Here is a 14,659-nt window from a genome sequence, read left to right on the forward strand (position 1 = left end):
AATATTATTTAGCATTTTTTTTTTTTTTACAAAAATAAAACAGATGATACACTCTCTGCGAGGGGCAGGGCGATCAGAGGAGGGACGTTATGTGGCAGACGCTACGAAGCCCATAAGGCAACGCAGGCAACGCCCAGGAGCTTTGCACGGGCGCAAAAAGTACGTGGAGGACTTTGCCATTTATGTTAAACGTGGCGAAAAGAAACGAGTATAGAGCGAGGAAAGCCCACTTACACTCCGGCGGGGCTGGCTGTCCCGTGAGCAAACAGCTTAGCATCGCGCACTTACCTCACCATCGATACTGTACTTACACATCCAAGAAAGAAAATTTCAAAAAGTCAACAGAACTCCCAAATCACCCAGGCTATATTCACAGCAACCGCCTTTTAGTTGTCAAGCCCCCAGGTACCAAAATGACTGCCCCCAACCCTAAGAAACCAAATCACCTTGCGCTCAGGGACAGGAAGAATGGAGTGGGGGGAAGTTTCTATTTTGAAATAATAACTGGAAAACACCCACCGTCCCCCCCCCAAATCGGCAGTTTGGGCTTTTTCCAATCCACAAGTGGCTCTATTCTGAGCGTCTATAAAGCTTGTTCATACCGTTGAAAAAGGAACATCCACAGATTTATTAGAAAACCACAACCCCCCATACCAACAGGAGAGACAGGGAGGAACGGCCACAGTTCTTAGATGCTGTGAGTTTACCCACAAAGAGATTGGACACGACCTTAGGTGCTTCTGGTACCGAACGCCAGCTTCCAACTCGTCGCCCTGGCCCTGGGCCAGGGACGACCCTCGAGGGCGAGGACGGGCGGTCGCTTCTGCAGTGCGGCTCCCCGAGTCTCCTACCGGCCAAGAAAGGAGGAAGGAGAGGAAGTCTCCAACGTCACCTCCCTCCCCCCGCGCAGAGCTGCCCTGGCCGAGTCAGGGAGTCAGGCCATGCTTTGGGGGAAACCAGTTTCTAGAATCTTTTCCGGTAGGTGGGGTAAGTTCGAGTGAGGGATGCACACAGCGATGCCTTTTTATAACAGAGTGTCTACCGGAGCAATGTGGTTTAAAGCCAGAGAAAGCTCAACCAAGTCCTGGAGTAACGTCCTCTCTCACTCCCTACTGCTCTGTGCGCGCCCCCACTGCTGCGGCTCCCGGGTGCTGGAATCCCGCCGTCCCCCCCGACCAGTCCATGGTCCTGCGTCCTTCCTCGATACAGAGTTCCCGAGCCCCAGCGCCGGCCAGTCCTCTCCTCCCAGCGGCCCCCGGCCCGGCCCTCCCGCCCTTTCCCCCGCTCGTCAGAACGCGTCGGTGCCGGCCGGCTCACTTGGCGTCGGAGGTGAGGCGCGGCAGGCTGCCCGCGCCCATGGCCGACACGTGGTGGTGCGGTGGTGGCACCTGGCACATGCTGCAGGGGCAGGGCATGCCGCCCCAGTGCTGGAAGCCACCACTGCCCCCGCTGCCGCCGCCCCCGCTCCCCACATTTCCTCCAGCGAGTTGGTGAGCATGAGGATGTAGTTGCGCGCCAGCAGCAGCGTGGCGATCTTGGAGAGCTTGCGCACCGACGGGCCGTGCGCGTAGGGCATGACCTCTCGCAGGCCGTCCATGGCGATGTTGAGGTCGTGCATGCGCTTGCGCTCGCGGCTGTTGATCTTGAGGCGCAGCTGCTGCAGCTCCGGCTCCGTCATCTGCTTCTTGTCCTTCTTGGTGGACGACGCGGCCGACGATGTGGACGATGAGGTGCTGGACGAGGATGACTTGAAGCCACTGCCGCCCACCTTGTCCCCGGCGTGAGTGCCCGCCGCTCCCATGGCGCCACGCAGCTCCGCGCTCAGCTCCGGCGGGCAGTCGTTTGGCGTGGACGAGGAGACGGTGGCCCCAGTGAAGCCGCTGCCGCTGCTGCCCTTGCTCCGGGCCGGCAGAAAAAGGTCATCGGGCTCTGGCGACGACGGGCGGCTGGACGCCAGGCTGGCGTCCGAGTCCATGGCCCCAGGGGATAGTCGCAGCTTTCGCAGGGTCCTCCCTCCCTAAACCCTCAGAGTTTCCAGGACAGGGGGAGAAACAGGAGAGAGAGAGAGAGAGATACAGAGACAGAGACTCTAAGTGAGGCAGAAGAGCCGCTTCCGCCTGTACCACAGCGTGGAGTCCAGGCGTGTGGGTGGCGGGTGGCTCTGTGTCCACCTCACTGCTATCCCTGGTCTTCCTTCTAGCGTCACGCAGGCACCTATAACTCATCTCTCACTTTCCCTCCCTACCTCCTCCCCTCCGCTCTCATCCACAGGTGTTTTATTTCGGGGAGCATTTGGTGACCCTCAGTAACGGTAAAGTTCTAGAGGTTTTGATCCTTCAGTTAGGAATGGGAAAGCCGAGTCTCCAGGGCTGGAATAAACGACTGGCAAGTGAGGACTCTGGGAAGGGTGGAGATCTAGAGAACTATTTATCTGGTTCCTCAGACGCACCCACCTTATCTCCATCGACACCACGCAGCAAACACACGCACACACACATGCACCCAGCGCCCGCGCGGGACCCAGATTCCATGTGCTGCGCCCGGGGGTCGCAGGGAGCTCGCCAGCTGACCGGGAGGTGGGCAGAGAGACCTATTGTCGCCTGACTTCTCTTATTTTGGGCAAAGGGGATGCTGCGAAGAGTGGGGAGGGTCAGAGCAGCAAAGGCACTCAGGAGAACTGACCAGCAGGAGCGGCACCCGGGCCCCCTCTACCAGAGCATCCTGGGTCGGAGCCGAGTTGGGGGCGCGCCTGTCCCCGGTATCTGGGCTGGGGGGCGGGGACACTTACTGTGGATGCGATTCCAGGACCTTGCTCTGAAAAGCCGCAGCGGAGAACCTGGCTCCGGGCGCTGGTGTCGTGTCGATCTATAATAAGCATCCGCACCTTTCGGGGTTCGGCCGGTTTTTATAGCCGGGTGGCAGCGGCGACGGCAGCGGCGGTGGCCGATGCGGGGGCGGGGAACAATGTGCTTGTCCTGGAGGGGCAGCAGCGCCAATGAGCTGGGCCCGCCCGGGGGGCTGGGAAGCTGATGTCATCCGGGCTAATTCCGCTCAATGAAACCCGCCGGCCCGGCGCACGCCTCCCCCCTTCGCACAGCCAATAGGCGCCTGCGGTCGGGAGATTCTTGGGGAGGGACTGGAGGAAGGACCCGGGAGGAAGATTGAGAGGCGAGGGGGAGGAGGAGGGCGGGCTCGCGGGGGGAGAGGACCAAGTGCGCTTGGGACCGAGGGAGGGACGGCACGTTGTCAAATTTCTGTAATAATGCGACCACCACAGAATCAGGCTGGAGGATGGGTGGGCTGGGGACTCTGCACACAGACTAACCCGATGCCCAACGCAGCCGGATCTTTTGGGATGCGCGTGGATAAGCCTGGCGACCCAAGAACCGGGGCTGGAGTCTCCTCCCTAGCTTTTCCCCTCTCTCGTTTCCCGCCGCCTGTCCCCATCTCATGGGTTTCATCAACACGTGGGCATTTGGGGTCCCAAATATAAAGGATAACCAGGCACAAAGCCCTCACTTTCTTCGCGCTCTTAGCGCGTCTAGGAGATGGCCAATACCTCAGCTCCGCGGGCGGCCGGTAGCGCCCCCAGCTGGGGGTAGGGCCTTGCGGGCCAGAGAGCGGACTTCAGAACGGTGTTTGGAAAGAAATCACAGCTCTTCGTAAAGTTGAGGATAGCGTAGAAGCAGGGAGGAGTTATTTCCACGCAGTAACCGCACTAACACAAAGGCAGAGTCTCACCGGAGTTAAACACTCCCTTACATTTTTTAGGAGGGAAGTCTGATGATAGTATTTTCAGCATCATCTTTGTGATTGTCAGCACGCCATAAGGCAGGGGGCAATGCTGGTTTGTTTGCAAAGAGAGGTCTCAAGCCTGGGCAAAGTCTTCACGCCTAGGACCGGACAGCGAGATCGAACCACTGGCGGCCGCATTCGGACGCACTTTATTGATAACAGCCTGGCTCTCTAACCTGCAAACCCTTGACTCTGAGGAATTAAACCACATCTGGAGAAGGGCATAACTGAGGTAGTTCACAGGTACCTACGCATTCACCCATTTTACAGATTAGAAAATTTAGAGACCGTGTCTGCAGCAAGCCTACAGAAAAAGTTGCTAAACCCAACCGAGCACCCTGCCTGCGTACCATGGCGGTTCCTTACAGTAGAGGTGGCTGCTCCTCTCCCCAACCCCTAACCTTTTCCCTGAGCTGAATTTCTCACATCCATATTTTTCACATCCAGAAGCTTGTTTCTATAGATCTCGGATGCTAGCCTTTCACACCGCGCACACACACCCACCTCCAGCCCCAGTCCTCTCTCTTAGGGAGTGTAACGATCCTCTGGTTACCTCGGTTGTTTGGGAAATTTTAATGTGCTTTCATTTTAGAACAAGCAAGGAAACAAATAAGCATAGTAAGTAATTGGCCTTCAACTAGCAAAATTACAAAATAGACAAATGCAAAAAGAAAGCCACGTCATTGCCCCTAGCTCCGGGAAAAGTGTCCCTCCGGGGTCTATGCTAGAAAGCCCAGCCGGCTCTCGCTTCCTCCCCAGTCTGGTGCCTTCTGGATCATTATTTTTCAGCCCTCGTGTTTTCCAGCTGGCTCTGCAGCCATCCGTTAAATATGTATTTAAAACACGAAGAACTGAAGCGTGGTGACATGTCGTCCAACGGTTACAAAGATGACCCATAACCATTCAATGAGTAGAATCTCACATGGGGGGGCGGGGGGTGGATCAGGAAGAGCTAGGGCATTTGACGGTCACTCCTTTGGGCCTCCGCAGCCAACCGCAGTGACGACGTGTGTGGAGGTGTGCGCTGTGGGGCCACCAGCCTGGCCGTGGAGTTGTGCGCCTGCCGGTGTATCTAGTGAACACCAGCAGGCGCAACGTGCGCGCGCCTTGGTTGCAACCGCTGAGGTTAGTCCAGCCGCCGGCACGTGTCCCGGAGCCCGGGTTACTTCTTTTGTTGCCTCATACGGTCCGGCCCTCCGCGGTGTGCGCGGTCTGAGCTTACACGCTTGGTTCAGTGGCTGGAGTTGGAGACAGGGGTGAAAGTTGGGAGGCCCGCCCTGGAAAGGCGCGAGTCTAGAGCCTGGAAGGCAGAGTCTGAAGGCAGGAGAGCTGGCTTGCTCGCCGGGTTACCTTGTGGACGCTCCAGGCCCCAGGCCCAGGCCACCGAGCTGAGTCGAGGCAGCGGAGGCGGTTCTGAAGCTGTGCGGCGTTACCTCGCGGTCCTCACAACCCCACGTCCGGAGATCGGGCTGGCAGCTGAGCCCCTTCTCCTGCCCGCAGACTCCCCCCCCCCCCCCCCCCCCCCCCCGGGAGGTGGGGGGCGGTCTGTGTCCCCTGGGCTCCTTTAGCCCAAGGGCAAATTGGACACTGGATACATCTTGCTGTTTCTAACCCCCCCAACCCCACTCCCACCCCCCAGGAATAATCGGAAACTAGAGCCTGGCAGTCCGCGCTTGCTGTCGTGCATCCGGAAAGCGTCCTCGGCACTGTCCGGGTCCTGCGCCCGGCGCCCGGCCTGCGAGTCCCGGGAGGGCCCCCTGCGCCACCGTTCCCACCAGTGCGCGCAGCTGGGCCGCGACGCCCTCCCAGGGAATTGAGAGCTCACTTGCCCAGGCTAATCGTCCCCGTTCCGGTAGTCCCTGGCTGGCCCCGGCGTCCTGGAGCTATTGGCCTCCTCCGTCCGAACGGAAGACGTGTTTTTCCCTCTCCTTTGTGTTTCCCTCTCACAAAAGGCCGGGTGCGCGTCGGGGCCGGCCTTTGCTCGAACGCTTGGCGGCCCAGGAGGAGCCTGTGCCAAACGGGCCGGGGCGGGCTCGCTCGGGGCATCAGGGCGCAGACCTCCCACTGCTTCCCGGGTCCTCCCCGGGCCTTTCTTTCTGGTTCTCTCTTTCCTTCCCCGAGTTTCTGCTCACATTCAGGCGGCGTCTCGGCCAGGCTGCCAAGGAAAGCGGCGTCCTAGGGCAGAGCCAGCCAGGGGTGGCGGTGGGAGGCAAGACTCCTGCAAGGGAAAGTAAAAGAAAAAGCATTTCGGCCATTGCTCCTGGTCCGGAAACCAGGAAGAATGAGGAATGGCAGCATTTGGCACCGAAACGTGTTCGATAAGACCCTTCAAACAAATGTCATGTCTTCCTCGAAAAGTCAGCTCCCGGAGATGTCCAGGGTCATGCCGGTGTCCCAAACCCCAGCGCTGAGTACAGGTCCTGGCACGTGGCAGATGCTTCATAAATACTTCTGATGCACACACGTGCAAATGTGCATGTGGGCTGGTGTGAAACATGACACGTAAAATACATGTAAATGTGGGCAGAGGTGCATGATGTATTTATTAGGTGTACACAATTACTCGTGAGGTCTGTAATCTGGATTGTGGGGTGTATGGGAGCCTTTAGAATGACAGAGCTGATGACTTCCATATAATGTGACAACTGTGGCCAGTTAAAGGCGACCTAAGCTGTGCCAAGCACTTAGCGGGTCTTGACAGACTTCCTTTTATTTAATCTCTCACTGGCCCTAGGAGGGAGGTGTTACTCCTGTTTTACAGATGAGAAAACTGAGGCTCAGAGAGATGTGGGCATTTGCCTAATGTCCCATGAGCAGAGGGGCAGGTCCGGGGAATGGCTTGTGGTGCTGGGAGGCAGGGAAGAGTGTGGGCATCAGAGACACTTGAGTTGTCTGCTCTTGGCCTTAGGTTTTCATTCATAAAATGGGTTTCTGGAAGCTACCTGTGGTATCTAAGGGTGTGTTTGCTCAGAGATTTGGAAGGCTGGGAAGGACCCAATGACACCCTCACCTTGCAATGTCTCTATTCTGCTAATAGTTAAACTGTTTGAGCGACTGTGAGGCGCTGTGAACCCAGGACGCCCTGCTCTGGTCTGGCTTAGGCTTAGGCACCAGCAGAGGCTGGGCCCAGGGAGAAGTCTGGAGGAATGCCCTAGCTTGGGGAGAAGGGTGCCGCTCCAGAGACGCTAAAGGAAAACAACAAAGAAAAAAGTAACCTAACAAAACTCAAACTAAGAACAACCCCCCTAATCCATCCGTGGGATCACCCTCCCCTCCTGTGAAGCAGGTGTGACAGCCATCTCCCCATAATGATCAGTGCCTTGAAGTTGACCTCCCCCACAAGTTCACAGTGGAACCACTTTGGATAGGACTGAGAGGGACGGGAACAAACTTTTATTGAGCTCAGTTTACAAACTGTTATTTTCCTTTGGGGTTGAGAGCGAGGCCGTTGTTCCCATTTAACAGAAGAAGATACTAAAGATTGGAGGTCACCAAAGGGGCGGGGTTCAGTCTCCAGCCCACGGGATCCTAAGTCCTTAGGGCTTAAACGGCTTCCTCCTGCTCTTCTCCCCCTCCCTCCTTTCTATCCAGGAGACACTAGGTGCGCACTGTTGCTCTGAGCCAGCCTATAACATCCCTGTCCTGAGGCATCCATTCCGCCGAGGCCACCCCGCCCCCGGTCGGGGTACGCTCCACGCCGTTATAATGTGGACAGGGAAACCCCGACCGAGTCGGTGGCTACCGCAGACCCTCGGTAGGAGGAGGCGGCGGGCCTCTGAGCGAGGCAGAGACTCATCCAGGCTCGGAACAGGTGGCAACCCCACTGTGCGCCCCTCTGGGAATGGGCCCCGGGGAGGCGGGGAGCTGCCCGCGTGGTGGGCGTGGACCCTCTCACCTCCGCGTACCGAAGGCCGATGGCCCGTCGCTGCGATTGGAGCCCTGGCTGGACCGCCCGGGGTGCTACGTCGGGGAAAGGGACGTTTTCTTTAGAGCCCGCGCACTGAACAGAAGTACCAATATGCTATCTCCTCCTCGCCTTCAGGATCGGTCCCAGCACTCCAGCGCGGCCTGCGGGGTCTCGACCTGCCCCAGCCGACTTCACGTCCTCCCCCTCTCCCGCCCATTCTCGGGACCCGGGGCACCCGGTGGCGCAGCTCTTTCGCCGTCTTCGCGCACGGGCGCCCCCAGTCCCTCAGGCTCTCCTTCCGTCCGTCCGTCCGTGTGTCTCGTACTGGCCTGTCGGGGTCAGCCTGGGAAGGCCCTGCCCTCCTCGAACCCCTGTGACATCCGGAGCCGCCACCCCCCTCACTGTGTCGCTTTGAATCCCAGGAGCCCAGAGCAGGCACAGCCCCCAGAAGGACTCAATAAATCCAAGTCTAGGCTGATGGGAAGATAGCTACCCAGAGAGTTTATCGGAGTGTCCACACACCGCAAATGACAACGACAACAACAGCGTCAATAGTGGCATTTTCTCCCTCGCTAACCCAGGCTCAGAAATGCCTGATGAGGCCCAAGGCTGCTCACTCCCGGCCACAGGGGAGCGGGTGACAACCTCTTCCTCCTCGCCCCACAAGCCAAAAGGGCCATCCGGTAATGTGCGACGCCGAGTCGCCACCCCAACAACTCCCCTCCCCTTCTTCCCCCCGTTACCCCGGGACTGACACCAGAGAGCGGCTCCCCGGCTCCTCGGGTCCTCAGGGACCGGCCTGCTCTCCCGCCTGAGCCCGAGCCCTGCGCCCGGGGCCCGCGAGGCTGGAGACGGACTCAGGCTGCTGCCCACGGGCTTCGACCTGCTCCAGACCACCGCGGGGACGGAGAGGGGCGAGGGACGAGACGCAGCCGCGAGGGTCCGTGACGCGGCCGGGGACTCGAGTAGGGCCCTCCGGTGCCCGGCGCCCTCGCCCGGCTCGACCCGACGCGCAGCCAGCGAGGAATCCGCAGCCCGGGGACTCCGCAGCCCGGGGGACTCCGCAGCACCGTCTCCCCGGCCTGAGCCCCCGCTGAGCGCAGCGGCCGAGCGAGCGCGTGGGAAAGCAGGACCCGCAAACTCGCCACCGCGCGGGGCCAGCCTTCAGCACAGCCGGAGAGCCGGGTGCCTTGCACCGCGTGCCCGCCTGGGTCCTGGAATCGGAGGAGGGGGCGGGACACCAGGAGGCTGCACGTGCTCTGGGGCTTCTCCCCGGCCTCTTTCCCGTCCCCTCTCCTGCTCTCCTCCTCTCGCTTGTTAGTTCCTCCCCTTCCTTCTCTCCCCCCCCATCTCCCTCTAATACACATATCTGAACTTTTTTATTTTCCCACGTTATTAAAATGACACATGTCCAGCTCCTGAGAGCCAGGAACCTCAGGAGGAGTCCCCACACCCGCCAGCCTCTCTCCAGACCCGTGTGGTCCCCGGCCATGGGACCACACTCGTTGAGAATACAAAATCTCAGGCCCACCCAGATGCAGTGAAAGAGGATCCACCTTAACCAAGGTCCCCAGGTGATGCACCAGCACGATGGAGTCTGAGGAGCCCTACCCAAGGTCTTTCAAGGCCCATTCTCCTCGAGGTCCTTGGGTCTTCCAGTCCCAGACACGGACCCCTTCTAGGGCTCACAAGCTTATTTCCTCGAGATCCCACAATTCCTCCCCAACCATCTGAATAGTCTATGCCCCCACCCCTTGACCACCTATTAAATAAAATTCAATAAGCGGGGTTTTGTTTGTTTTGTTTCATTTTAAAAAGGATGCATGCCCACTGAAAAAACAAAACTTTGAAATAATACAGAAAGCAAAAGTCACCATTACTGTTTCAACACCCCACCCTTCAAACCTCTGTCAAGATTTTGGTGAACATCCTACTAGACTGTACATACTCAGGCTTCGTAACCTGCTTCTTTTCATTTCTCAGCATCTCTTGGATGACTTTTCATGTCAATACAAGATCCACCTGATCCCTTTTAACAGTCTAGGGCTGCACCAACCCCTTTTGAGGGTCAGAGCCCCTGCCTGACAAGTCGTGGAAGGTGTGCTCCCCTCCCGGCCTCTGTGAGGCTCTGTGCCCAGAGCTGGGTCTTCTCTGAGGAGTCATTCCCTGAAGATCTGGTGGGAAGAAATGGTCTCCACTTCTCTCAAAGGAGAGTCAGATGTGCAGGGAAAGCTGAGCCCACTGGTCTTTAGGGGGCTTAGACTGGCTCAAGGGAGAATGAACGTTCAGTGTGTGAGCAGAACATTTCTTGGCTGGGAGTGTGACCAAGGCAGAAATTGTGTTCTGTGATTTTGGAAGACACAGGAGTTGTAGAAATTTGATTTCTTTCTTTCTTTTTTTTTTTTTTTCTTTTCCCACTTCCAATACAGTAAAGGATGTCTGCTTCTGGGTTGAATTTAAGTGACTTGTCTAATCAAAGAGGCCATTCTGTTTAGGCAGTATTTACAGGAGAGAGAGAGAGAGAGAGAGAGAGGGAGGGGACAAGGAGAGAGGACAAGGAGAAGAGGAGGAGGAGGAGGAGGAAGAGGAAATAGAAGAAAAAGAAAAAGAAAGAGAAGGAGAAGAGAAGGAAGAAAGGAAAAAGGGAAGGAGGGAGGGAAGAAAGGAAATTATATAAACTGGAATTCCCTCTTCTTTAAAACATAGGTACTGTGTGGCACATGTTCAAAATAAAACTCAAATAGTATGAAGGGTATTGGATTAAAAGTAAGCCTCCCTGATACAACCAATCTCTTTTCCCCACGCCCCCAGAGGCAACTACTGTTACACTGTCTTGTGTATTCCATAAATATTCTTTGTATGTATGAGGTACATATTTAAAGAGCTCGCTCTTTCTCTTCCTCTTCTTTTTTACACAGGTGGTACATACTTTATACACTGTTCTATACCTTGCTCTTTTCACTGAATAGAGAATGCTCTCTTTCTATACCTACAAACACACACACCAGCACACCCATAACACATATTTACAATACATCTGCCCCTCGAACATCTTTACCAGAGTGATCAGAGATGCAGGGAAATCCTCTGCTGAATCAAAATGAGGACAGGTACCCTCCACCTTGAAAAAGCTACTCTGTTCCTGATGGTGCTTTTTGCTGCTTCCTTCAGTCACAGAGAAGCTGGAACACTCAAAGCCTTAGATGATGGGAGATCAAGGAGCTTCCTGCACTGAATAAGCTTCTCCAAGGTGTCCCCAGAATGGAACTTTTAGCTGCTGCCTGAAACTTGCAGGTGAGTTCATTTTTCCTGTTGTAATTGTATTTCTTCTCTCCTATTTTTAGGGCAATTGGTCAGAGAGATGTAGTCAGACATACCTTAAGGAATATATATATATATATTACCACTAGATGAAGCTAATTAGTTATTTTATTTTAAAATATGTAATATATACATATAGTTCATATTCAAAAATAGATCATGAAAAGCTTGCTTCCCACTCTTATTCCCCCAGCCACCTAGTTCCCTTGCTCAGTTGTCATCTCTTTTCTATCCTTCCAGAGATATTCTGTGCAAACATAAGCAAATATAAATTTATTGTATATATTCTGTTCCCTTTCTTATACAAGTGGTAACGTACTATATACACATTGTTCTCCATCTTGCTGTTTTCTGATTATTATCTTAGAGATCACTTCTTAGCAGTGTATTAAAGGCTTCTTCCTTAAAAAAAAATTATCCTTCTGTAATATGGACATACCGTAATTTATTTAGCTAGTGTCCTGTTGAAAGACATTTAGAGGGCCGGCCCGGTGGCGCACTGCTACAGTGCACCGTTTGGGAGTGCGGCGGCGCTCCCACCGAGGGTTCGGATCCCACATACAGACTGGTTCCCGCTCACTGGCTGAGCGAGGTGCGGGCGCAACACCAAGGGTTGCAATCCCGTTGCCGGTCCCGGTCTGGTACAGGCGTGACACTGAGGGTTGCGATCCGTTGCCGGACACGAAAAAAGACAAAAAAAAAAAAAAAAAGAAAGACATTTAGATTGTTTCCAGCTTTTTTACTGTTACAAATAATGCTGTAATGAAATACCTTGTAAATTGTCATTTGCATGTGTGTGGTATATCCTAAGAACAAATCCCTAGAGTTAGTATTACTGGGTCACATAGTCTGTGCACTTGTAATTTTGATAGATGTTACCAAATTGTCACTTAAGTGTTGTTGTCCCGATTTATGTTGCAATGTGTAAGAGACACTGCTTGGCTGACAGCTAATGCAAATGCTCAACTTTTATTGTCTTGAGTCCAAGGAAAATATGATCTCTAATTTGGATGTCAGAATAGGTGATGGGACTAGCCACTATGGCTCTACGGAATAGAATAATAAAATATCACTTTCTCCTTTAAAGCATCAAGGTACAAATGGCAGTAGATTTCAACATCTGGTACAATTTCCAATCCTTCCAAAGATTTGCTAATGGCTTTACCAAGTACTTGGGTAGAGCAGGCGGTCCAAGTGTGTCAGTGCATTATGTCTGCTGAGGAATATTTATGTTTTAAGCAAACAATTCAACAGATATTTATCGAGCTCCTTTCCTGTGCCATGAACTGTCCTAGGTTCCAGAGGACCCAGATTGAACAAACAGATGGCATCTCTGCTCTCAAACATTATGCTAAAAATAATTACTATCATAAATATTATCGCAATTTCTTTTGATTCTCTCAACAGCCCTGTAAGATGGCTAGAATGGGGTGTATGTGATTAACCCACTGCCCCCCCCAAGTCATATGGCAGTGTGACGAATACTGATGGTTCCTCCAAATTTGTTTCACTTTCTACATAGCAATAGAACTTTTGGTTGGGCATGTGGCCACTTGGAATAAGGACGACACTTCCCAGCCTCCTTTGTGACCAAGTTCAGGCCAGTAGGATGTCACAGAAGTGGTGTGGGCAACGTCCATAGGCATTGCTTAAGTTGGGGAGCTGGTCCTTCTTTTTCCATTCTCGTCTTCCAGCTAGCTGGACTCCCAGTATGATGGTTGAGGCTGGAAGAGCCATCGTGGATCATAAGGTGGCCATGGGGCCACATATATAAGAGCATAAAGAGAGAAGGATCCTGGGTCCCTGACACTATGGGATGCCAGATCCGTGGTTTCTCAGATGAGAAAAACAAAAACAAAAACCTTTCTGCTTTGTGAAAGCCATTGTTATGTTGGGTTTTCTGATGCAGCTAAACCAAATCCCAACCAAAGGTAACAGACTTTCAAATGCTGAGTGGGGCACTTTTGGGTATCTTAGGGGGCATCTCTCTGTCTGCTGTAGATGTCATTGTTATATCAACTGAGCCTGAATCCTGACTACTAACCAGGGCAGAATCATAACGAGACTCAAGGCTCAGAGATATTGCAGTGTTAGGGGGTCATCCCTCCCTGGAGAGAAGACTGGGGAGGGGTGAATGAGCACATCCTGTCACTTGCCATGCCATGCAGGAAATGGTGGTGGTGACAGTCATGATTCTAGGCCAGCTTATGCTGCGGATGTTGTAGGTCCCGGTTGCCCCTTTGCTCTTTCTGTTAGTGACTTTTCATTATAGGCTTTGGAATTTTGATGCAACTAAGACATCTGTGGCAGACAGTGTCAGTGCTCTGTCCAGATCTCCTCGGGTCCCTTTTTGCCATTTCTGTGCACCCCTTTGGGCTTTGGTTTGCTTTCTCTTTCAATGACCAGCATCTTCAACTCATCTTGGTAGGACTACACTTGGACTTCAGGAGCTGCTTTGCTTACCATGGATAGAGCTGATATTTAACAGTGGCACAAAGCTTCTTAGCTCTGTGTTGAGACAACTCCATAGAACAGTTTTTACTCCAGAGATCCCCTGTGGGTTCAGGCTGAAATCCAGCCTCTTTAGGACTTTTGTCTGAGAGCTCAGTCTTTCTCAGCTTCCTCTCTGGTCTGGTTTCTCCACTCCCTTACCAGACTCCCCAGGGAGTATTATTTTCTTTGGTAAATCACTTAGCCATGAGCTGTCATCTCAGCATGACAGTAGCATCAACATTTCTCTTTCATGCACCATCCCTTGGCTGAGACAGTGGCTCCACAGTGTCATCCTATCTTGTTGCTTTGTCATCCTCCCGGTGTTGCCTTCCCTCACTTGTATTGATGGCTGCTATGGCTCCCACCATCACACCTGCATTCCAGTCAGTAGGGAGGAGAGGGACTTGGAGAGCACACCACCTTCTTTTAAGGAAGTGCCCAGATGCTGCAGCCATCACTCCTTGTGTCCCAGTGGCCAGTGCTTAGTCATATGACTACACCTAAAGACAAGTGAGGCTGGGAAATGTAGTCTTTAGATGAGTGGCTAAGTGCCACCAACTGGAGCCCATTAGGGCTTTAATACTAAAGGAAACAATGGAGAATGATATTGGGGGAAAACCAACAGTCTCTATCATGACTAGGAATCACTATCTTAAATGCTAGGAACTAACATTTTTCTACTGCCATGCATGCTTGACTTACTTCAAAATTATACCCATAGCGGCTATGACCAATTCCAGGGCAGCTATGAGAGCCCTGAAGCACCGGGAGGTTGTTTCTGGAAAAGATCTGGGACATCACCCCCAGCATAGTTACTGGGGTCTTGGGCTCAGGGATTGTAGCTGAGGCCAATCCATTTCAGGGGGAGGATGGTGTAGGCAGAGCTTTTGGCAGAAAGCTGATATGCAGTGGACGGTGTGGGTTTCCCAGAGATGAGCTCCTCTGATAAGAGAAGGGATGGACTCAGGACACATGAAAGCTGGCTGGAGGCCAGCCCTAGCCCCTCAGACTGGGAAGTGCTATTCCTGGGCCCCCTTTCCTCCCAACAGGACATGTATGTGTACAGTGAGCTCTGCCTGGGGCAGCCATGGTTAGGCAGGCAGCTGTGCCCAAGCGGCCAACATGGTCTGTGAGTCTGGCCCC

At 53.8% G+C, this 14,659-nt stretch overlaps 1 protein-coding gene across 1 annotated transcript; it reads right to left on the reverse strand.

Annotated features, from left to right (window-relative positions):
* Window positions 1–1,313: 1,313 nt before the first annotated feature.
* Window positions 1,314–2,856, reverse strand: OLIG2 (oligodendrocyte lineage transcription factor 2). Its single transcript, XM_008567124.1, is given in 3 exon segments — window positions 1,314–1,466; window positions 1,469–2,017; window positions 2,789–2,856. Coding segments are annotated over 2 exon segments (660 nt in total). The 5' UTR covers window positions 1,976–2,017; window positions 2,789–2,856.
* Window positions 2,857–14,659: the final 11,803 nt, after the last annotated feature.

This window comes from Galeopterus variegatus, unplaced genomic scaffold (genome assembly GCF_000696425.1).
Source record: "Galeopterus variegatus unplaced genomic scaffold, G_variegatus-3.0.2 Scaffold294, whole genome shotgun sequence".
Lineage (NCBI taxonomy): Eukaryota > Metazoa > Chordata > Mammalia > Dermoptera > Cynocephalidae > Galeopterus > Galeopterus variegatus.